The sequence below is a fragment of the Tripterygium wilfordii genome, chromosome 16 (genome assembly GCF_013401445.1).
Source record: "Tripterygium wilfordii isolate XIE 37 chromosome 16, ASM1340144v1, whole genome shotgun sequence".
NCBI classification, from domain to species: Eukaryota; Viridiplantae; Streptophyta; class Magnoliopsida; order Celastrales; family Celastraceae; genus Tripterygium; species Tripterygium wilfordii.
The window spans coordinates 2,012,356-2,036,368 of NC_052247.1; the positions used below are offsets into that span (position 1 = coordinate 2,012,356).

A 24,013-nucleotide genomic window follows, 5' to 3' on the forward strand; every position below is an offset into this window, starting at 1 on the left:
ATTATTTGCATCCCACGTTTTTTTATTCACACCTCATTTTCCAAAACCACCAAAACGCCCTTTAGAGAAACCGTAACATCAGCTTGATAGATTTCACGAAAACTTGGATCTCCATCACTGCTCTCCAACTCCTCCTTTCCCTCCTCCACCGCAACCGTCACGTCCCTTTGGGTCCCATCCTTGCCCTTCACAACCTCGTTGTGGCTTCCACCGTCGCAGAGATTCGTGACAAGCGATAGTTCTGGCAACAAACAAAAACAAGCACCGCGATTTAGTGGCTCCTCTGCTTTCCTCTCGAGACGCGACCCTGTAGCGCATGTTCTTTCGGTCATACATATTCTACCTCTCTCGATTCCTACATTTGCTCCGAACATTCTTTATAATCCTCAAATACCGGGAATTGAATTTCTTCACACTTTTCAACTAGTTTAGTCTGTTGTTCATGTCCTTTATCTGGCTCGAATTCTCGCAATCGTTTCAAGTAATTTATTGGTGTGCGAATGCATGAGGAATTTCCAGGTTAGTTGTTGCGGTTGATAGTATGCTTGAAAAGCTTGCAATCTAAGGAGCGTGTTTGGTGGTTTTGGAAAATCGGGTGCGAATGAGAAAACATGGAGTGCAAATGGTCCTACGTTAGTCTCCACTTTTAGTTTTAAAACAGTCCCGTATTATTTAAATAATTAATTCAATTAAATTTTGTCAGATAATTTGAAGAATTTTTTGACCAGTAATTATAATATATGCAAATTATGACTATTAATTAAATAATATATTTAGATCTATTGATTGATGCAAAATTATTGTCTAATTGTGAATGATTATATTAATAGGTTCTTATTTATAAAAAGGACAATACTAGAGACCTTCAAAATCTGACCCCCAAAAATTCCTCAAATCTATGTGACATTAAAATAATCATTGATTAAAAACACACATGTAGGACCCACTTCACATCCAACACTCCACATTAAATGACGTCTTTTGGGGGTTACTTATTGAGGGCTCAAGCATTATCCTTTATAAAATATACTTCTTTATTATTATAAATTAAAATTTGAAAATTTATATTTGTAAGTTCATGTAGGGTGCAGGTTCCGACTGATTGGCACAAGCACATTTTTTTTAATAACAAGACAACCGTCTTTTGAAGAACCCACTAAGCTCAAACTTAAGTCGAACGAGCTAGACACGTGTAAAGCCGCACCAACTTATAATCGAACTCTCAATCTCGGGCAAAATTCTTTACGCCTTAAGTCCGTAGAGGTAACCTAACTTCTTGATAAAAACACGCTAAGAAAACCATATAAAACACTATCGACATCAAAATTTCTGTCCAATATAACATGAACTTCAAAAAAGAGGGTTTCACTCTTCAAGGAAACGATGCAACATCAAGCCACTAGTTGAAGCGATAAGGTTGATGCGTATCACTCTGATTACCAGAGTTTGAATCCCCTCCCCGTTCAAGGAAAAAAAGTGGGGTGTGAACTAACAATTTATGGTTTACTTCTTCAAAAGCTTTCGCTGCTACAAGAAATGGATGGTTTACAACATAGGATAACTGGAATTACTCCTTTATTCAGAAAACAGCCAAACAGTTTCTTCTAGACTTACTGGCCCCCGGTATGACAGTACACATGAATAGTCCAAGAAGCCAAGAATTGATATATTTAATAAAAAGCATAAAAAGGAAAAGAGCAATATAAAGAACAAATTCCTCAACAGCTATTTTACAACCTCCTCAACTAAGTGGAAGGAGAACACATCCCTCCACACCACAAGGAAGAAAACAAGATTACAAATTTACAACTCAAAACAATTATCAACACTAAATAGCCCAAAAAATAAGAAGCTAGGCACCCTTCAAAGATATCTTTTAATTACAGACACCGTCTGATGACCTTAGCAATAGAATCGGACGGCTTTGTGATCCAATCCAACTTTTCTTTTGAGTCCTATATATATGCTAAAACACAATCCTGATATTGGATGCACCTCTATGCTTAAGAAAACTTGAGGCTTTTATTAAGCAACCATAGCCGTTCCAAAAAAGGCCAAGATAACTCACCCTCAGGAATTCAAATGATAGATGAAGACCAAGAGATAATCTTATACTGTACAGAGAAGATTCCTATAAATTTGCCCAGAGTTTCTTTTGTAAATGTAATGCAAACTGAGAACTGCATCCACAAGCACAAGACAAAAATAAATTACTTCAGCACCACATAGTACCGGTCTATTTCCAGATCTTGAACACTTACAAAAGATATGACAAGAAAAACAGGAACCTCACTTTAAACTTCCTTTTGCATTTCCCACAGATCAAAAAAAATAATAATAATCATCCCATTTGAATAGAAGTAACAAGAAGAAGAAAACATCGCAAAACATGTTCATTGACAAAACTGAACCACCAGAATCTGAATAAAGATTGAAGTTAATCATGTTTTATTATATAACTTAAATCACCAGCATCTGAATCATGTTAATAATAAAAAGAACCGCCAGCTTGATTAACCACACTCAAGAAAGGACTTCCAAAGCATTTTTAATAATGGAATTGAATCACCACCTAAATCAAGCTTATTCACAAAGCTAACTATCCAGCATAACAAAGAAAGATAGGAAGGCAGCATTGTGCATAGGAGTAAGTATATGTGAACAAATAAGTATAACTTGTTGCAATTGAGGATGGACAGCAGTACCTGAAGATACACGAAGTCGATCAACAATATCATGGCTGCTGAATTCTCCAAAGATTCCTGCCCACCTTGTACTCTCACAAAACTTTATTAATGGAGGATCTCCAGACGTAAACTTCACAATATCGTTCTTCCTAAGATCATGCCAAGCATAAGCCCATCATTAATCCATTGCATAGATCTAAATTTAGTGGCGGATGTGAGAGTACTTCCTACTAATCCAAAACTGAAACTGACGACTGAGGTTGGAGGATTGTTACAAAATTTGCCAGTATCATCACGCCCCAGTTTTTCTGTAGAGTGCAAGAGAAGTAGTTTCATGTTTGCACATTCTTAATATATCAGCCATGATTGGGTTATGGATTTCTGAAGTCTGCGCGAATGTTTCCGTGAAATAAACAATACAGAGAAGAGCACGAATGCCTTGAGCATTACAAGTCCAACAAAATAATCAATTAAATTATAAACCAGTTCCAAGATCATTTGACAGCTGAATTATGCCCCGCATCTGAAGGTATGGATTTTCCAACAGCTTTTCATTGTTGCTCTGCAGAGCAGAGGCACAAAGCAAATAAGTGAGTGACATACAACTTTTCCATATAATCAAAACAGAACAACTATCCAACTCAGCAGCCCCGACATACCCATAACAAAGAAAAAAAAATTAAAATATTAACTATTTTAGTATTTTTACTAAATCTGGACCCTTTCACTATTCATGGCAGTATTCTTTCATAGTTATACCGGTAAACCATTAAGCTATAAATGTACTTGATGCAACACGAGAGCCGGAAAGCCCAAATAGAAGAAAATGATCTACTCAAACATACAAAAATCAGGGATGCAACTCTCAGCCATCAGTCAACTCTCCAAAAAATTTCCCACCTTTAACTCTGATCAATAATGGCTGGGAGGTGACAGGAAGAGAACAACTTGGAGTGCTTTTATACTAACCACCATTTGCAGCTTAAGTGAAGGATTCAGAAAAACATATAATTCAACATCAAATTGAAAAGAAAATGTCAAATAACTATACATATTACATACCAACACAACTCTAAAAACAAAGATCAATGGTAAGTCATAAAGCAAGAAACACATATCCCACTTGCATGCATAATATTGAACAAGGCCATACCTGCTGAGCTTTAAAGACAAGCTTCTGAAGTATGTGTTGGTACTTTTCAGGTGTTTCAGTCATCATTCTCTGAGAGATTCAACACTCAAAAGAGTAAGCAAAAATAAGAATACAAGCATTAAGAGCACATGATCATCACAGGGAGGGGGAAGAAACGTTCTTGCCTTCAAGAGGAAAGCTGAAGAGTAATATGCCACCCTTGAATCTGTATCGTCTAAAAGTGCCCTGTAAAAAAAAATGTTTAAAACAATGCTCGCACTTCTAACCATAAACCAAGCTAACCAATTCTTAGGAAGTCTAGAAATTTGGAATCACCGAAAGAAATCTTCACCACCGACTTCTTCGAAAGCAGCAGGATCTGCTGTGCATTTACCGATCAGAAGCAGCAAAAGAGTTGCCCGTATATCTGATGTGGCACCAGGAACATTTCCTCTCCCTTTGCTTCCAACAGCAACACCCAATGCAATATTGTCAGTCGCCGCAACAGCAAGTTGAATCAATGGCCAATCAAACAAAGCAGCAGGAACACGTGCAACTAATTGCATAGGGACAATGGCAAGACCTCGGAGAAGCATCGCCGCCATTGATGCTGTCTCGCAAATTAAAGAACTATTTTTATTGTTGCCGGATCTGCTATCACTTTCCTCAAGCAACTCATCCCAGCGACAATTCTCTGGTTGAGAGACATGCTCACCTGCATCAGTTTTTCTACTTTCATCTGTGAAATTGTGAACTCCACTTTGAACCATTCCATCTGCATATGGCATTGCAGAGGCAGGAGGAACCTTCAGGCACAGCTGAGAGAATAGAATATCGCACATCTGTTTGAACATAAAGATCATAAGCATGGGGTGCATTCTATACATGGATTATCAACAAAAGCTACAAAAAAATTTCATCATGTCATGGATTATGATAAACAAACTGAAATGCAGAAAAACATTGTGAATGAGCTGATCTCGTCTTAGTTCCTCCCACTAATTCAAACTGAAACAATACCAAGGGATTACATGACAGCTGGATAACTTCAGAAAAAGGTCATTGTGTGAAAAGCCAAGGCATCATGGCAACAGATAACTACATTTTTTAGTAGCTAAGAGCGATAAATATAATATGAAAAATGGAAGTGAAGCGTAAGAAAGATACAGATTTGATATGAATACATTTGCATCAACTAATATTGAGATAAATTGATTGCAAGAATCTGAAGATATTCAAACAACTTCCATTCAAGTTCTTCCTAGAAAAATACCTTTAAAATATTAATGCGATCTGTTTCATTCATTTGAGCCACCAAGGACAAAGCACTGCTCATAACATCAATTACAACTTTTGCTTTCTCAAGTCGGTTGTTATCTGCGTCTTCCTGACTAACATCACCGCTGCTTAAGTGCTGCATATCATTCTCATCCAACAGGAATTTGCATTGCATGAGAAGCCTCCCAAGGACAAAAAGGAAGCCCCATCTGATACGGCTGTTTTTCGACTTTAGAAGTCCACACATGAGCCAAATTGACATAGGAACATCTGAAGAAACTGAAGAATCAGAAACTCCAGCATAAGCAATTTTACGCTGCAAGTCCTTAATATTTGACCATTTGCTCTTATTCCTTACATCGCCAATTTCTGCAATAAGCAAATCCCCTAACCAAATATGCCCATTCCGACGGTAAGCAATTCTTTCTGAATGTAGCAGTGTATGCAAAGTTGCCCACGATAGCTTTGCTTTCATGCCATCACCATTTCTTAGATCGGCTCTCTCAATACTTTCTAGATACTTGAAGGACTTGGTTAACTGTATCTGATGGAAGAACTCTTTATCTAAATGAGTAAATGAGCTAATTATAGTATCAAACTTCTCCATCATACTTTCCAAGAGCTGCAATGGTAAAATGAAATAGAAAGCATTAGACCTTAATGGAAAATACAGCCAATTATTTCCTTTTTTATAGATATTGCACAAATGAAGAATAAATAAATCAGTAGCAACAGATTGACCACCAGCAAATTTCATCAAAATGCGAGGAGATTGTATCCAATTTAATGATCCAAAGCTAAGAAAAATATGGATCATTACATAAAGAGACTGCCGAAAATTTGCTAAGAAAATACGGATCATTACATGAAGGAGCTACTTTAACGAGTTGCTTACCATGGAGGGAACCTATAAGAACTCATACTTACTCTTGAGGATGGAAACCACAACTATTTAAAACTTAAAATAACCTTCAAGATGAAGATAGAAAATATAATTCATGATCACTCTTTCATCAGGTCCAAATTTTCAGACTGCTACGGCAAAAGATTCAAGCCTATTGCAGTATTGCTAAATATCAGGGTATCAGACCGTGCAAGAGAGTATTTGTGTGTACCTAATTAAGTTGGATAAAATTGAGCAAAAATTGTCATTAGATGAGGGCGAAAATTCAGCATTAATTATGCAATATTTGAGCTTGGACTTACCATGGCCAACAGGATAATTTCAATTACAACTCCAAAAATAATATCTTGGACCCTAAACAATTGCAGTGGAAACCTCCTTGTTTAAATAACTAATATTTAGGTGAAAATCAGTTGTCCAGAAGATTTTATCACGCACAAAACACCACCAGCACACATACACAGCAAGTGCCCGAGTAACTCTCAAAGAGTAATTGCAATCAATGGCCTTAGTGACACATAATAAAAGCAATACAAATGCATCTCCGGAAAAATTACCATGGTTAATCGTTCACTGTTTGGACCAGACAATGCAGCTGAAATCGATCTTCTCAAAAGCTCTCCAATGCCTTCCATCCCAAGCTTAACAGATATATCAAAAGCTTCAGGTGCATCAGCAAGAGAGAGTAGGACAGCAAGAGGTTGAATCTCATCGTCACTATATTCAGATACTCCAGTAGCTAGGCATGCTTCATTTATTTGATGCAGAACATAGTCAAAAAGCACCAAAAAGAGATTTCTCCTTTCTTCCCTTGAGATAGCAAGTGAGTACTGGTGATGGTAGGATTACAACTAATCAGATGAATAAACGATCATTACAACCAAACGAACAGAAAATCTAGAAACATAGCAAGCAACAATTCCCGAATTCGTTTTTTCCTTTTCATTTGCTTTTTGGGTGTCAAGGCAAAAATTAGAACTGACTGTCAGTTGATTATTGAGATTTGGCTTTGATATTATCACATTTTTTAACAAAGCCAAACCTTAGATCAGAAACGCAATACATAGCATCAAAGGAGATTTGCCCAACATATGGAAATCAATAAAGGATTTCACTGTCAGAAAATCTCCCTTCAGAACAAAAACTTGAGGTAACACTTATCCTCATAGTTATGATGAGAACATGGCCACTTTTTCAGGTTATCAAGTTTTTTTTCTGAAAATTGTTCAAACGCTAATAATAAATTTTTATTTCTCCAAAATTTTGGACAGTCACCTACCAAAGCATTGCAACTTGTCATTAGAACTGACTGTCAGTTGATTATTGAGATTTGGCTTTGATATTATCACATTTTTTAACAAAGCCAAACCTTAGATCAGAAACGCAATACATAGCATCAAAGGAGATTTGCCCAACATATGGAAATCAATAAAGGATTTCACTGTCAGAAAATCTCCCTTCAGAACAAAAACTTGAGGTAACACTTATCCTCGTAGTTATGATGAGAACATGGCCACTTTTTCAGGTTATCAAGTTTTTTTTCTGAAAATTGTTCAAACGCTAATAATAAATTTTTATTTCTCCAAAATTTTGGACAGCCACCTACCAAAGCATTGCAACTTGTCATAAATAGGGAAATGCTCCTATCAACAATGCATTTATTGCAGCATAACCTTAGAGAGATTCCACATTTGAATATGGGGGAAAAAATTAACAGCGCACCAATCTTTGCCAGTATCATGCCAATTATTCTGATGTTTTGACTGCATTTATTGACATCTTCATGAAGCCAATATTAGTAAAAGAGGCATTTAACCAATAATAAACAATTGACCTACCTCTAGCAAAATAAATTCAATTCCTCCAACCAGGTCAATCTGGTCAACAAGAAACATTGGGATGCTTGAAACAGCCACTGTAGGTATGACAGAAACTCTATAAAACATATTTGTTAGCATGCAAATAAGCTTGCTATGAACAACTTCTGCCCAAGAATTTTGCCTGCTAGTTTCTATAAGTTCCTTAATAACCTGAAGAAAGAAAATGGACCAAATCAAATCAACCCTGAACAGAATGAATTATTTCCACAACAAAATAATAAATGTAACAACTAGAAAACTTGGATCCATAATGCACCATACTGAACAAAACATGCATATCTAATTAAGTCATGAAACTACTCCCCCATGAAGTAATTCTAATTTCCTAAGCCAAAGTTTGAAATCACTTGCTTCAAAAAGAGAATGTTCTGTTACTAGACTGTTCATATAGGGAATATGTAGTAGGTACATACATACAACGTGTATGTATGCATGAGCAGCCATGATGAGAATTAAACAATTTCCGCAACATTATGTAATATATTATTTAATAAGAAACATACATTAAAAGTACTTGCCAAGTAGTGCAGTGTCGAATAATCTCTTTTTCTATAAAAATAAAAATAAAAATTGCACCTGTGTGACACTAGTCACTCACACTACCATGAAGTAGTAAGTGCATGATGAAAGGAAAAAACTCACCCTTATGTCAAGGCCTTCCAATCGGCTTCTCCAAATTTTGCCTCTGTCACAGACAAAATAAAGTAAGCAACTCAGAGCAGATGCCCAGACTGATTCCTCCTTTCCTTCCGTCTGTGATCAGGGCATTAGTTGGTAAAACTGAATGATATAAATGATATAATATACAGTAACACCAGCGGGATGCATGTATTATGGATAAAGAAGCTTCAATACAGGCAGCATATAATTACATTTTCAACTACATCAAATCAAACTGCTCAAACTATGTGGAACAAATCGGTGTTTTATATTTTTGTTTCCACCAGAGGTTCCATTATAAAAATATCAACCTCATTGCCTCTTAGAACTTAAACTTCAGCATACTAACACCATCATTCCATAAAAAAGAATTTAGTAGTACATTGTATCCGATTGCTAATTTCAACAAAATAGACCAGAAACTTTTGGTATTTTTGAATCTCGTAGTCTCTTTCTTTATAGTGTCCACAGTTGACACAATATAATAAATGTTCAATATAGCTTCTAAAATCATCTTCATTGTACATAAATTTATCTTCCATATACATCTGCTTTGTGCACATGAGTTGCTTGCCTATTTTACATAAGATATATTGAAGGATTAAAAAATAAATATCATTGTGTATAACTGAAATCATCCATTCCTTCAAATCATTAAGTATATTACCTCTGCTTAAAAGATAAAATGGAAAAAATATTCAAAACAACAACTATGAAAAAATGCCACAAAGATGTTGCTTAAATGATCAAGATCAATCATTAATGGAATGATTGATCAGGAACAGTTTATAGTTACCAGCCATTGAGGCGAATAAATGGAACAATATAAAATCATACCTGTACTAGAAGAAGAAGAATCTCATGTAAAATGTTTAGGATCCACATTTCAAATCTATCTATAGCAGAAGAACCTCCCAACTTCTCAACAGAGTTCATTTCCCTTCCAAGCTTTGTAAGTTGGACCTCCTTGTCAAAAGATGATTCTTGAGAATACTCTTCTTCAATCGTGGAAGTGTCATCAGTCATCATAGGCTCCAATAAATGAGCATGGACTCCCAGATTCAAAATCAAATCAAATGCACGAACCCTACAAGCCACCTTTGGAGAACCAAGCATGTCCTGATAAAAAATATTTAAAACGAGTTAGAAGCTTCAACCAGAATGACTTCATATACAAATCAGTATGTGATAGATCAGCACCTCAAGCATAGACAGAAAGAGAGGAGCCGCAATGCCGGAATCCAGTACATACCTACAAAACAATAGTTTTAATGACAATCTTTTATGGACCCATGTAGCCTATACAGTTCCGGAATTCCAGTTTGTTGCCACCATTAGCATAGCTGATCCTGAATTTTGGTTGCACTTGTTGGTGTCTCTTTGATTGAAATTTTTCTTCTTTGGCATTCAAAATAAAAACAATAATGGAAAAGAGGAAAAAATTGAAACAAACACATAAATCTGTGAACGAAGTCCAATTCAAACAGGTAGAACATCCAGGTTCATTCAAACTAATGGTAGTTTATCCAGGAAAGTCATACATAATTGCAAAACCTTTTTGCTCAATAAAAATTAGGGTTTCGATAGACTATGGCCCATGACAATTATGCATTTCTGTGTTACCACCTATTTAGTCACGAAAGGCTCACTCTGAATACTTTATTCTGTTAATTGATGAAATAAAAATTAGTGTGCCAGGAGCACATGCATCCCATGATAGCCCGTTAAAACAGAGTAATTTATGATTAAGATAAATTTAACAACAACCAGATGAACGACAAGGAACAAGATCAGGTTGATTTTCGTAATGAGAAAGTCTGAAGATGAATCGTCAACAAATTGAAAAATGATGAGGAAAAGCCTAGGAAACAAAATACTATGGCATGGAGAAAAAAAAACTTTTGCTCTATTGAAGGAGATTGAGAAAAGTAGAAAGAAGCAGAAAAGATAAGCCCCATATCCTCACAGGCCAACAGACGAGGTGGGAATTAACAAAACTGGAGTTCTTCATCAACTATGATAGGTAGAATAAAAAGGAAGAGAACAATCTTCCATCCATGCCAAATAGAATTGTAAATTGGAATGTGCAGGGAATAAATAATCAGATTAAAACACCACCGTCAAAAAGATATTGAATAAATGGCAAGGAAACATGCTATGTTTACAGGAGACCATCTTGAGGATTTTAACCTTCAGCACCTCAGATACGTTTGGGATAGCAGAAATCAGCTTCTTTTTCTAAATAAATAGATAGATACATAGATGTAAAACAAGAGGATCAACAGATTTGACATATTTATATGATATACAAGAATAAATTGAAATTGAATTTATATGATAAACAAGTATAAAGTGAAATTGAAGTAGCAAATGATGCATTAAAACATACATGTCAATGACAAGCTTAACAAGGACGCTAACAGCAACATCCATTGAAGGCTTTCCACTGGCATTACTTATTCTAGATGACACTGTCATAACATTAGCATGCGATGAAGGTGTCTCTGAGCTGACTGCAGCAATAACCTCGGATACCTCAGCCGGATTCAATCGTAAAGGCTGTTGTTCACTGAGCACATAAATATTTAATATCAAAGAACGAACAGAAACTAATATTTCAAATTTCATCTCAAGATAAAATTAGCCACTGATTTGAATTTAACAGACAATTTACTCCAATCAACGTTCTAGTTTATATAAAATAAGAAATGGAACAGGTCAAATTCAATACCACCATACTGACTTCAGAAGACAAACCTTACACAAAAATGGGTCAGAATTAATTAGAGGAAATCAAGCAAAAGCCACAAACATAGCAGCAATATCTGCCAAGAAAATGTGATAATAGCTGAGATACTAGCAACTTGTTAGTTAAAGACCACCATTTAAAAAAATAGAGAGAAAAAATGATGCACTCGCAAGATCTAGATTTGAAATATATAATAACAATAACAATAAAAATAAAAATAAACCACTAGCACCGAAAATTGACATTAGCAGGGAGAAAAATATGGGTCACATATTAGAAGTGACAAAAGGCATGTAATAATTTATCATGAGTTCCATAAATGCTATAAAAAGCCCAATGGCTGCCACTAATAATAAAGCAAGATATATTCCAGCCAGTAGTAGCTGATCAAATAACCACCAAACTAGACCATTGAGAAAATATAGTGTAGATAAAAAGAGAACAAGGGGGTTCCATCTCCCAGTATATACCTATAGTGACGATATTGGAAAAGTGGCCGAGCACGTGGGCGAAAAGTGCCAATTGGAGAATCTTCCCTGCAAATATGGACAGACAACAGTGAGGACAGTTCAAATAACTGTACTATTAAAAAACATGGATTTTGTGAACATATACTGATTTTTGTTTACTATGCGAGACTTATGCAGTCTTTAATAGGCATTGCCTATATGCCTCAACAAAATAATCAGTCAAAAAATCATGACAAGAAAGCAACACAGAAAATAAACTAAACCGTCATACAAGCTAGTAGATAATATCCACACATGTGACAGAATGAGACAATTTAAGGGCAATGACTTCTTAAGAAAAGCAGAAACCAACAGCTAGAAGGGTATCCAGATTTCAAACCACAGAAACAGCCTCCCAAGATGCAGGATAGGCCTGAAATTGTGGTTAGAGGCTTAGAGCCTTATGCCCTGGGTTTGACTAATCAATATATGATATGACATAGGCAATAAGATAATGAATTAAAAAAATTGAAGCTGTGGGAGGAGCTATCAAATGTGAAAGGCTGATTGAAGGGATATTTTAACTTGCAGCAAGGCACAACGAAAACACATTAAGTCTATGCTGCAAAGGTTTTAGTGACATGGATATGGGCTCTCCCCAGTATGCACCTCACATTTTTCAAGTTTTCATTGAGGACAAAACAATTCCGTCAAATCCTGAACGTATGAAGGACATCCATATTCCATAGTCCATACTATAAAATGCAAAATTTCATGACCAAATGTTAATCTAACTTCGTTGTTTAGCATTAATGATAAAACTGGAAACACTACATTTATATGCAGCATTCATTTAAAACAAAAGCTACATGAGTGGAAGCAAAAGAAAGCGTCAAACAACTACCTCAAATCTCGATATTAATCATGCCCAATAAAGACTAACATGCATTGAGACTTGAGAGCCTCCTTCTAAATAGATATAACTCAATGACCTTGGGTTAGCAACTCAGTACATAATCCAGATGATAATAGAATTAAGTACTCGCATTGGCTTCTGTGCCTTGCCATCCAAACTTCCCTCACCTTGACTTTATGGTGGATAGAATTGACGCAAATGAATTAAAATTAGAGAAGTTTTAAGTTTTTATAACTCCCACTCCGCTAAAGTTTTAATACACTAAACTAGAGAAGAGATCAAGTGAACCTAAACATGAATCATGCCTGAGATAACCTATATGACCACCATCACATTATCAAGCTTGCTATGGATTAAAGGCAACCTGCATAAAGCAAAAAATTGGCGTAAGACTAAAAATCAAGGTTCCAGATATTCTTTGTCGTCGATTGTTTCATAGCAAACAAGTGCGTAACATATATGCTTATTGAGGAGAAGACAGCAAGCATGTCAAAGCAATAATTTGAGCAAGAAGAACATGCCAAATTTGACGAGGGCCGGCTTTAGTGTGCTTTGATGCGGTTATTGCTCTCAAATGAGAGCGGGCAGAGGCCGAATTGGTTACTGTAGCAACTGATGAAGGTTGCAATAATTGAACAAGATAAGGCATATCAGCAGTGCCAAAACATTTCCAAGGTTGGCCCCTCATTTTAGCTTTCACATCTCCGACAAGTAAAGCAGCAGCACCTGCCTCTAGGAAATTGCGTGTAATCTCTTGGAGATTCACCGCTCGATCACTGTTATACATGCAATTAAGTCAATAACATCATCAATATGTGAAAAGCCAGAGATGCACAACATGAACTCTAACAAAATGAAGCACAGAAGTAAGCACATGCTGTCAAAAGATATACGATGGAGTCAATTACCTTTCCATTGCCAGAGGTGAGGAATGATGTTTCCTAAGCCAGCGCCATTTCAGAACGTCAGGTGCAATATATTCAAAATCTTCTAATCCTTCCACTTCTTCGATATTCGATAAGTTTGACATAGATAAAGTTGTAGCATCTTTCTTCTCCACAGATTCTCCAACATTTGCAGGGTTTAATTGGGAATTGAAGGATCTGCTCAACAAAGATGAGAGTGATGGGAGTGACTGTCTCAATGCAAGCGGTGCTCCAGCAAAAGCTGCTGGTTGAAAAGAGCGCTTTGGAATATGCTGAGCAACTAGAGAACGAACATAATTTAATGACTTTATAAGTGCTCCAGATGCAAAACTAGATACAGGCAAAGAAGGAGAGGCACTTGTAGTTGCTGATGATGCAGAAGATTGATAACTTAAAGATCGGGACAGTGGTGAAAATCGTCGGTTTGGGCTACACTCAACAATTGTGTTCACACAAAACCGATCTATTAGCAGTAATGTCTCTTCACTGGGTTTATATCTGCAGAGACGGAACACGAAGTCATGAAATCTACCCAAGATCAAGCATCTTGAGTTTTGATGGATGAAAAAAAAAATCTATGTCATTACAGGCCAATTTATCAACAGGTTCCCCTATGCGAATAATCACATGGACATTGGAATACATCCAGATGGACAGGGACTTGCCAGCCTCTAGATTTCAGGAGATCTTTTAAAGTACAAATGAAGTTAACTGACCAAGCTTGATGTTGAAAGACAGTTCAAAATTGAATAACAATTCCATGGCCCCGGCCAAAAATAAATAATAAGGCATTAGATCCGCTTCTCTGAAATGGAGAAATTCATGTTGGTTCGGCATATTATGGGTGTTTAACAACCAGAACTCTACTGGTAAAGAGCAAGGTAGATGCAGGAAAGAAGCAGTTTTAGCATTTAAACTCAGACAATTAACTTATTAACAAAAACTTTCATGCTTGTGCTGGCAAATGCAATCTCATATATGTGAGACATACTTGTGCCTGTCTATACGGCATAAGCCTAATATGCAATTAGACTCATCCACTCTGGTATGCTCGATGGTCAAGGACTCAATATCAATGTCAAAATCAACATCAATGCATAAGACTAATATGCAATTACACACACACACACACAATTACACAAAAACATGAAAGGTCATGTTGTAACGTGACAAGATGGAAGACCCTTTGTCCTTGATATTAATAACTTAAATAAGCACAACAGCTAAACCAAGGCCACGATCTTATAGCTCTTCTAAGGCAGAAAAGCCCACTTGGCATAAAAGCCTGATATTTAGTACTCTGATAACGAGTCAATCTAATAGACTTAACATGGTGACTAGATATCCAACCACAACATAATCTAGAGGATGTAGTAACACAATTCAATTTCAATATGCCAAGAAGACTAGAGTATGGATTTAATAGGAAGAAGTGGCAGTCTTTTTGTATTACTAAAACGTTAGGTACCAGATGTTTCAAGGGTATCAGACAGGTGCTTTGTTTCCAGAGAAGGGACTCCTGCTTTCCATGTTAGTAGGATGTTGAGCTCTTGGATTGTGAAATAACTTTGATGAGAAGGAAAAGATAAAAGAAAGCATTAAGAGACCCCATTGATCCAACCCTAGACAATCTAAGATCCTTATTCAAATCTACTCCCAATTTGATTCAAGATGGAGATAAATAGACACGTCCTAAATATCACAAAGGACTGGACCTCTTACAAGTTACAACGTCTACAGTCAGTAAAAGCATTGGAATTCCATGTTTAAAAATCATATTGAAATGGTCTCTCTTGTAAGGATTACACCCCCGTGGTGCCTCTTTCACTAATTTTTCTTCCATACAAAAAAAATCTTGTTCAATCTCGGCCCAGCACAGTTTTACCGCATTGATGATAGCAAACAATAAAACTACTTTGATCCCAGCATATGTAGTAATCCGCACTGCCGTAAATGACTTTGATCCCAGCATATGTAGTAATCAGCACTGCCCTACATTTAATAGGATGAAAATTGCACACCCAATCACCCATAGATCTTATTTGCTCTGAACATCTTGATCTTAGATTTTTTGAAAAAGTGCTAATTAATACGAACCAACAAGAGCGGGCAAACACTGTGATCACAGCAGATTAAGTAACCAGCACCGCCCTCAGTTTAAGTTAATGCCTAATGATACATAAAGATCAAACTGCATTAACAACAACTCTTCAACATAGACACTTCGAATCAAGAACATTATAAGCTATGAACTATGATCAGGCAGAGACCCCCAACACGACCTCTTCCCTCTAGATCTTCACAGTTTTTTAAGGCATCTCAATGAAATGAGCAATATATATCATTCTTCTTCTTTTTTTCCTCTTTGAATGAAATGAAATTGACTTGCTAGCAATCAATATTACCGAACATCAAGCTCAGGGTAGAATGAAAATCAGAATATCTTAAATTCTCCATACAACAAACTCTTATAGAAAACTAGCTTCGCCAAGGATGACATACCTCAGAAGATACCGTTTCAAAAGTGCCACACACCTTGCAACTACTGCTGGGCTGGTGCAAATAGTAAAGAAATTAGAAGCAAGCAGTTACAGTACAACAGCTATTAGCCAACAGATACACTCAATAGAAAAGAAAATGAATGATGGCAGCGAGCTGTATAGAACTAAAGTAACTACAAGTCACATCGTACATCTAACTGCAAACAAAAACAAAGGGATGCATAAAACAATCAGCCCCATGTATGTCCATATCTTAGCAAAAACTTATGAGCATTTATCTCAACTTCACAGAATAAACTTGGTTAATAAACTAACAGATAGTGGTGCTGAAGTCATGATGTCCAAGTTAATGATCTCCACATATAACACTGGATGACATAATAGGTAGGTTCAACAATTCTAGAGGGGCTTTTCTGTCCAGTGGTGGCCGATTCCTCATTCACTTGCACAAGGTGCAAGGATCAATACCCCTCTCCCTCAGGAAATTATTATATAACCACATGACCTATCAAAATAACAATAATTCCAAACTTGGTGCCTCGACCTCTTATTGGGTGAACTCTTCAATTTCATACCAAGCAAAAAGTCCTTTCACAGTAACAAATTTCAAAGAACAAAGCTTGCTTTATTGATCAACTTTAGCTGCATATGAGTCACAAAAAAGGTGGAGATTTATTTACGCCAAGCCCTGATTTGGAGGTGGGATTATGGTACAGATGCGAACATTGAAGCATTGTAGAATCAATGCTCGCAGTGGCAGCAGTTTATTTTCAGCTTGTCTTGGGTTTCAATGTCTAATTGGGTCAAGTCGGTTGGGCTTTTTTATGCATTTTCATCTCTTTCTATGACTGCACTTGGGTTGTGTTAGTCTTTTAAATTCTAATAGTTCATCTTCTTTTTTTGATGAACATATATCGATTTCAGCGTGTGGGAGGATTAGAACCTTCAACCAGTTTGAAACCTTAAGGAGTGGTTACCACACCAAGAGCTCCCCTTTTTACTTATAGTTCATCTTACCAAAGCATTATATTCAAAATGAGTGATACAATGATTACTAGGGAACCTAGGAGGACCAAGGTTGTAAGCTCAATGCCGGTAATGGTGCATGTTATTTTATCATGAATTCCTGAAGAGAGTTACCAAAAACAATATTAATTAGTCCCTGCTTTCATGTCTAACAGCTCCAAAATAATTATAAAATCCATACTTCTGATAGAAGAGTGGAAAAAAAAAAGGCAGACAGTAAAGTTCAAAATGCATTAAGCCTAGCATAATATCTTATGGTTAAGTGCAATCCAATCAAAACAGACATTCCGACCAATAAACCTACTCCCACAAAAACAGTGGCAGCACCATGGAGGTTCTTTAGAAAGATTTACCTGCGCTCCCTCTCTGCAATGGTGTGCTCTATGATCACACTATAAGCAAGGTCAATGGTTGTAGGTGCGGCCAGGTAGTCCTGCCATCCACAAAAATGTAAATCACAAGATTCAACATTATGCATGCATGTGGAAACAGAAGAAGAAGACTTTCTACTCTAACTCAAATTGGTACTAGCTAGTCTAACGCCTATGGCAACCTTTTCTTGCATACGCTAAAGGCCAAACCTTAAGTGGAGGCATTATCCTAACAAGAGAGTTTCAAACAAACAAAACTCGGGTCAACCAATGTTCTGCCATGAATGATCACAAGCATCCAGATCATGCCATCAAAAAAAGAACAATGTAGGGTTAGCCATGGAGGGAGCTCAGTCTATCAACATTATTTTAACAAGTCTGAATATTCATAAACGAATAACCAACTGAGCCTAGGGCTCCATTGATGCCAATACCCTGATGGAACAAGAGGAAGCAATTCCAGAATTTTCTTTCATTTTCCTTTTCCTTTTTCCGAAGACAAACATTAATCAAGATTTTCTTTTTCTTTCACTTCAGACATTCTTCTCATTAACTAAAGAAATTTCAGTAATGAATTCAGCAAAGTCATGTATTAAAAGATGAGTATTTTCCACTGGTAAGAGTAAAAACATAAGTAACAGAACTCCTTCATCGTCCTCGCCAAGTTAACAAAATTAACAATCAGTTAGCAAAATCTATTCAAAGAAAACCAAAAGGAGATTAACAAATATTGCTTTAAACAAAATAATAGGCTTATAGTTATACGCAACAAATGTAAGTACCAGCAGCAGTTGGTTTTCACAAATGACAATTTTCTTAAAGCAAAAACAGTTTCCTTCTGATTTTCCACACCCAAAAAAAAATTAGTGGAAAGGGGCAAAATAGGAAATGAGATTTTACCACTACAAGTCTTAAAAGGGCTTGTCATAGTCATAGACAATTTACAGTTAATGCACGTATAAAGCAAAGGAGAATGTAAAGTAAATTAGAAAAGATGAATAACATCCACTCCAATAAGTAGCTAAGAATATGATTTTAGAGTGATTGCCATAACTTTGAGAGAGATTGCCATAATTATCAATGCTGATGATCTGTTTGGTATCAGATAAATATACAAAGCCAGAAAAAATATGCACAGTCTTAACACCTCAATATAGTCTGTTCACTATCTCTAATATACATAAAGTCCATAAACGAACCAAGAAATGCCTAGATCTCTCGCACTTCCCTTTCCAACCACATTACCGGACAAGAATCATCCAAATTATAACTTCCCTAACCACCAAAATCACCATGACAAGATCCAAACACAAACTCACCACAACAATAAACCAAATTCCGCAAAATAAAAAACCAAAGGCAACACAATTACGAACCCGGAGAGTTCTAGAAGCATCAGAGAGAACCATGGAGGGGCTTCCCTGGTGCGATGCCGTCGTAAAAGCGGACGAAGAGAGGCAATCCGCAACTGCGCGTCGCAAAGGCTCCGGCGGCTTCTTGAGGGACGAGGATCTGAGGCGGGAGAATCCACCAGCCCCGCCGAGCAGCTGCAGCCGAGAGCTCCCAGTCCCAGGGCTGCTGCGGGAGGAAGTAAACACAGATGACATTAAACGGACAACCTTCCTTCTCCACTAGTGAGGAGGATGAAATTAGGGCTACCACTGTTAGCGGTGAAGCTTCGGACGCCTTCAAGAGCTGAGAATCTCTCTGTATATTGCGTTGGTGCTCCACATTTGAACTACAGAAACTGGAGTGAGGTTCGTTTGTTCCTACCTCGTCATTGTTTAGAGAGAGAAACAAGAGAGAGAGGAGAAAGATGGAGGAAGTGCCAGATTCTTAAATCTCCGTGTAATTGTGTATTAACTGTACGTATACGCGTAAAATTAGGAGCTTTGTATTAGCTGTCAAGCGCTAAGCCTCCACCTTAAAAAGCGGGGGGAATGTGAATAATCTCAAAAATTCCTGGGGCAAAATTGAAATAGAAGTTTTGGTCTTGGACTTCATGTCTAGTTTTTCCCATTTCTTGGGGTAGATTACTAGATTTGGTCAGTTTCTATAATTTGCTTTGCTATTATTGGTGTAAGGAACTAAGGATTACAAATTTCTACTTGCATCATAAATAAAAGTTGCACTTGCCTGACAAATATCAATTTGGGTTTATCCTTGATCTATTAAAGCTATCAATGTTGTTGAGTTGATAACGATTAATTTTCTTTTTTTAATAACCGAGAAGAATATCATATAAATTTGTCTTTTGGATATTTGATATAAGATTAAACTCAAATTGTTAGACCCAAAAACACGGAAGTTTCCTATATGATAACAAATAAATTGGATTAAAACCTAACGCGTAGTCACAATAATATTACTATGAGAATCGAGTCCTGCAGTTTGGCCGGATATCACCCAAATAGCAAAAAAACAAGTATTAATATTATTGTGGATTTGTGGTACTTGAACTATTAATTTCATCAATATGGGTGTTTTGGCATGGAACTTGACACCAAACCCTGTTAAATTTGGTATACTTTAGCTGATTTAGGCATTGAACTAGATTTTGCTAACCCATATGGGATCCAAATTTGAAATATGCACAATGGCCTCCAATCATCATGATTCACAATGATAAAAGCCTAACAACAATGAAATAAACTTTCATTCATTTTACAGTTAATTTACACTTTCTCAAAAGTGTTTACAACTTTATGCTAAAGAGGTTAGATTCATGATCTCTTCTCTATCATTTAACAGTCTAGCTAGAAAAAAAACCATACCAGTAGATTAGGGTATGTTTGGGAAGGGAGCACTTGCCTGCAGTATTCAATCATAAATATTCAGGAATGGCACAGAAAAAAAAAATATATACATGTTGGCTGTACAACAGAGATCGAATGTAACTGGTTCCATAGGTTTATCTTCAACCAAAACACATCAACAATTATTCAAAATCAAACACACTCCTATGGGTGGGTTGTGGTAACTGACTCGCCTATGGCTCAAACCGAACATTCTACAGAGGATGAGTATTCCTATGGTTACGCCCAATGGAGGTTTGCTGCGCTGGTAGCCCCTGCACTTCCTTTTCCCATATAAAAGAAAACAAAATCATACTAGAAGCTGCATATTCAAGTAGCTGAATAACATAATGCCTTGGCACCACAAATGATAGGTTTCATTGTCTAACCGGGCCTGAGTTTTCTATTTTATCGCTTGGACATGAACACAGAACAGTACAAACCTGTAGCGAAGTAGCAAGGACTGAATAATAGAGTGTATGCACTTTTCCATTCTGAATTCTTTAGGAAGATTCACTTTAAAACTTATATGATATATCAACCAAGATAGTACTAGAACTAGATTTGACAACCCTATGAATCACAACTTAGAACCAATGTTTTAAAAGGCGGGTTCGGAAACCGAGGCGCTCGACTTATTTGAGGCGAGGCGTAAGCCTCGAGGCGTAACGAGGCGTAAGCCTCGGTAAGAATTAATCTAAAATGTATATGTACACATTCAAATAATATAATCATATCAATTTATCAATTTATGAAGACATAACTCCATCTATCATCAATTCAAGTGATCAAGTCTTTAAATAACAATAATAATATTAATATCATCAAAAATCACCAAATAATATCATCAATTCAAGTCTTAACTCTTAAGTAACAACTAATAAGTACTAAGTAATAACCATCATCAATTCAAGTCCAAGGCAAAATAATCCAATCAATATATAATATGTATATACACATATGAGTGTATTTGAATATTTGATTGAACTAATTAGATAAAAGATTAGGTGGTCAAAGAGAATTCAAGTGTTAAAACCAAGTCAATCATCTAGGTGTGTAGATGAGCTGACTGAGGATAAATTCTTTCAAAACACAACACAGAGAGCACAAGAGCACAACAGCAACAGCAGAAGCAGAACACAACAACAGCAGAACGCTGTTAGAAGCAGACAGATTACAGAAGTACAGAATAGCTCCAGCAGAGAGTAGAACAAGCGACAGCAAAGAATAGAACAAATAAATAGCACAGAACCGAGTCAAATCCCAGCGCAACAAGCGAAGAACATTCGTATGTGAATTTTAGGGTTCAAGCATCTGCAATTGCAAGGTGAAGTCGCGCAGTGAGGTGAAGTCGCGCAGCAGAGGACTAGAAGAGGGAGTTACTGGGCTGTTGTGATTGGGCCAAAAGAAGAAAATTGGGCCAAAATAAAGAAAATGGGCCAAAAAATAAACTGGGCCGAAATCATTCACGCCTCCTACGCCTCGAGGCGTTTCTTCTCGAGGCGTCCGCCTTGTGCGACTGAGGCGCAAGCCTCTCCGACCTCCGTCAGGGGCGTACGCCCGGAGGCAGCTCGATTGCGCCTCGCCTTGAGGCGCGCCTCAGGGCGTACGCCTCAATCGCCTTTTAAAACACTGCTTAGAACGAGTCATTAAGGTGTGACAATCCTTCTCAAATGCTCGACTTCATTGGCATCAATTCTGTGATCCATCTGTTACCAAGATCCCTGCCAATTCTTGAGAAATACAGTTCCGGCTAGACAAATTCTATATCGATCAGCATTGCAACAAACTGAAGCATCCAAAGTAACCAATGACAGTCCATCTTTATTGATGGGTAAAACAAAATAAAATGCAACTCTACTTTCCAATGTGAAATGTATAAAATGAAAATCAAATGCATACATAGGATTGTGCATACTATAGGTCTAGGGTCCAAATCCAACTCCCCCCTCCAATGTGGGCTTTACGCATAAAAAAACAATAATCCTTATTAAAAAAAAGGATCTGTCATTTACTGACATTAATCATGATAATAAGAACTGTAAAACAGATGAGAGAGGATGAAACAGCAGTTTACGGACTCTCACGTGATTGCCAGGGATTCTCCCCATAGTAGTAGGCAGTGCCAACCATAAGTGCAACTGTAGCACCTTGAACGACAACCCGAGCCCTCATTAACAACTGACCCAGTTGAGAATTGCCTCGTCTGAAACTGATCAAGCCAGCAGTGAGTACTCCAGCAGTCATAAGTGCACCTTTCATTTCATAAATTAGGTAAATTAAAACCAAATAGAAAACACTATTTGAATTCTTAAAGTAAAAATAACATGATCAATTGATCATACAACAATATCATACTGGATATCAATATATGGTACCTAAACCTTTAAATCTTAGAAAACCAGCACCAATATGCGGCTTCGAGAATATCGGTGCTGGTTTAGGTCTAGGGGTTACAGTTTACTTAAATCAACTTGGATTACATCCACATCAACAACTTCCCTATTTCTTTGAAGAATTTCTATTACGTCCTATCAAATACAGCAACAAGATACTCAAAGTCCCTATGTAAATGGCTTCACTGACTACTTCTTCCCTACAAGTCTACAACTCTCATCTTACAAGCCACAGTTGATGGTATTTTATGTCAAAGCTCCATTGTTGAAACCTGACAACCATGACTCCAAGTCACCAATCACACATCTCAGCAATGGGTCTTCTCCAACTCAAACATAGCCTTCAGATCAACGAACATAACACACTTTCACCGTCTAAGATGCCCTTTTCAACTCAGTAATTGTTGGCCAATGATCGTTTGCCTGTGTGTGCATTTTATCATGACAATTCAAATTTGTTTCTGTATTTTATGGTTTCAATGGTGGTATAATATATCTCTATAAATAATATTTTTCCACAATTAAAACAATTAATACAAACACTTCATTTCAAGGAAAATTTAAAAGCAGCTACTAAACTCTAGCCATCAAATGATTGGAATCCACAGAAAATATCCTAGGATGTTTCTCCAAAGTTCAGTCAAATTCTCTACATCTCCTCAGAGTGAAAATTAGGTTGAAATTACAATTACATGGCAAACCAAGAAATAACTTAACTAGAACCAAGTTCCACGTCGTGAAGAATTCTCAGTATCTAATCTACAGCATTCTACAACACCATCCACTTAGGATGCACAAATCATATAATAATTTGCCCACACAAAATGTCTGCTGCTCATTTCTCTCTAATTTAACAATAATACATCAATTAGGGCCCTCTTATTAAGAAAATCAGCGCATAGAGCAAACCATGAGCAGAAAACCTATCAAAATTGAATCTTTTTCAATATCATATCACCAATCGAGAGCTATCGAAGGTCACAATCACATATACGTATCCAAACGGATACATGTATAAAACTGGGGATGCTAATAAATCTTACCGACTGGCACGAAGGGGTTCCTGACGCGCTTCTTCTGCTCAAAAAAATCATCCAAACTGATCTCGGGGTCGGGGGTTACCGGCTTCACCATTACTTTTCAGTCGGAGAAATATCAAAAAAAAAACAGAGGGGAAGCAATTTGGATACCGAAAGAGAGCAGGCTTTATTGATTTTACTCATCTGGGCCGAAATCGCTCACTGAGGAAGCCCTGGCAGGTCTAGTGGGGTTCAGATGGGCTTGGGACCACTCTATCGGCCCTGTTTTTGAGACCCAACTTCTATTTTGGTTGAAGGAGGCTT

General features: G+C 36.9%; 2 protein-coding genes across 3 annotated transcripts; both read right to left on the minus strand.

Annotated features, from left to right (window-relative positions):
• Nucleotides 1–1,642: 1,642 nt before the first annotated feature.
• Nucleotides 1,643–19,322, minus strand: LOC119980576. Of its 2 annotated transcripts, none has more exons than XM_038823332.1 (18): nucleotides 18,856–19,322; nucleotides 17,462–17,541; nucleotides 16,084–16,134; nucleotides 13,564–14,079; nucleotides 13,177–13,431; nucleotides 11,761–11,826; nucleotides 10,931–11,110; nucleotides 9,742–9,793; nucleotides 9,379–9,660; nucleotides 8,524–8,634; nucleotides 7,840–8,031; nucleotides 6,559–6,831; nucleotides 5,093–5,719; nucleotides 4,156–4,661; nucleotides 4,005–4,065; nucleotides 3,841–3,909; nucleotides 2,706–3,249; nucleotides 1,643–2,180 (listed from the first exon to the last, which is right to left on the minus strand). In XM_038823332.1, the coding sequence occupies exons 1-17, from the start codon at nucleotides 19,084–19,086 to the stop codon at nucleotides 3,163–3,165; spliced, it is 3,639 nt and encodes a 1,212-aa protein (XP_038679260.1). In that variant the 5' UTR covers nucleotides 19,087–19,322; the 3' UTR covers nucleotides 1,643–2,180; nucleotides 2,706–3,162. The 2 variants fall into 2 exon arrangements, with proteins under 2 accessions (XP_038679260.1, XP_038679261.1); XM_038823333.1 differs by having other exon boundaries at nucleotides 13,564–13,758; nucleotides 18,856–19,321.
• A 2,756-nt stretch (nucleotides 19,323–22,078) lies between these two features.
• On the minus strand, nucleotides 22,079–23,871 carry LOC119980527 (RING-H2 finger protein ATL48-like). Its single transcript, XM_038823255.1, has 2 exons — nucleotides 23,714–23,871; nucleotides 22,079–22,529 (listed from the first exon to the last, which is right to left on the minus strand). Exons 1-2 carry the CDS (start codon nucleotides 23,802–23,804, stop codon nucleotides 22,348–22,350), a joined length of 273 nt encoding a protein of 90 aa, XP_038679183.1. The 5' UTR covers nucleotides 23,805–23,871; the 3' UTR covers nucleotides 22,079–22,347.
• Nucleotides 23,872–24,013: the final 142 nt, after the last annotated feature.

Excerpts from the sequence above, each read along its gene's own strand:
- LOC119980527 (XM_038823255.1), bottom strand. The coding sequence starts at position 23,804 with ATGGTGAAGCCGGTAACCCCCGACCCCGAGATCAGTTTGGATGATTTT. Across the intron at positions 22,530-23,713 it reads GAACCCCTTCGTGCCAGTCG|GTGCACTTATGACTGCTGGA; the intron begins GTAAGATTTATT and ends ATGAAATGAAAG.
- LOC119980576 (XM_038823332.1), bottom strand. The coding sequence starts at position 19,086 with ATGTCATCTGTGTTTACTTCCTCCCGCAGCAGCCCTGGGACTGGGAGC. Across the intron at positions 11,111-11,760 it reads TTCCAATATCGTCACTATAG|TGAACAACAGCCTTTACGAT; the intron begins GTATATACTGGG and ends TTATGTGCTCAG. Across the intron at positions 9,661-9,741 it reads TCTTTCTGTCTATGCTTGAG|GACATGCTTGGTTCTCCAAA; the intron begins GTGCTGATCTAT and ends ATTTTTTATCAG.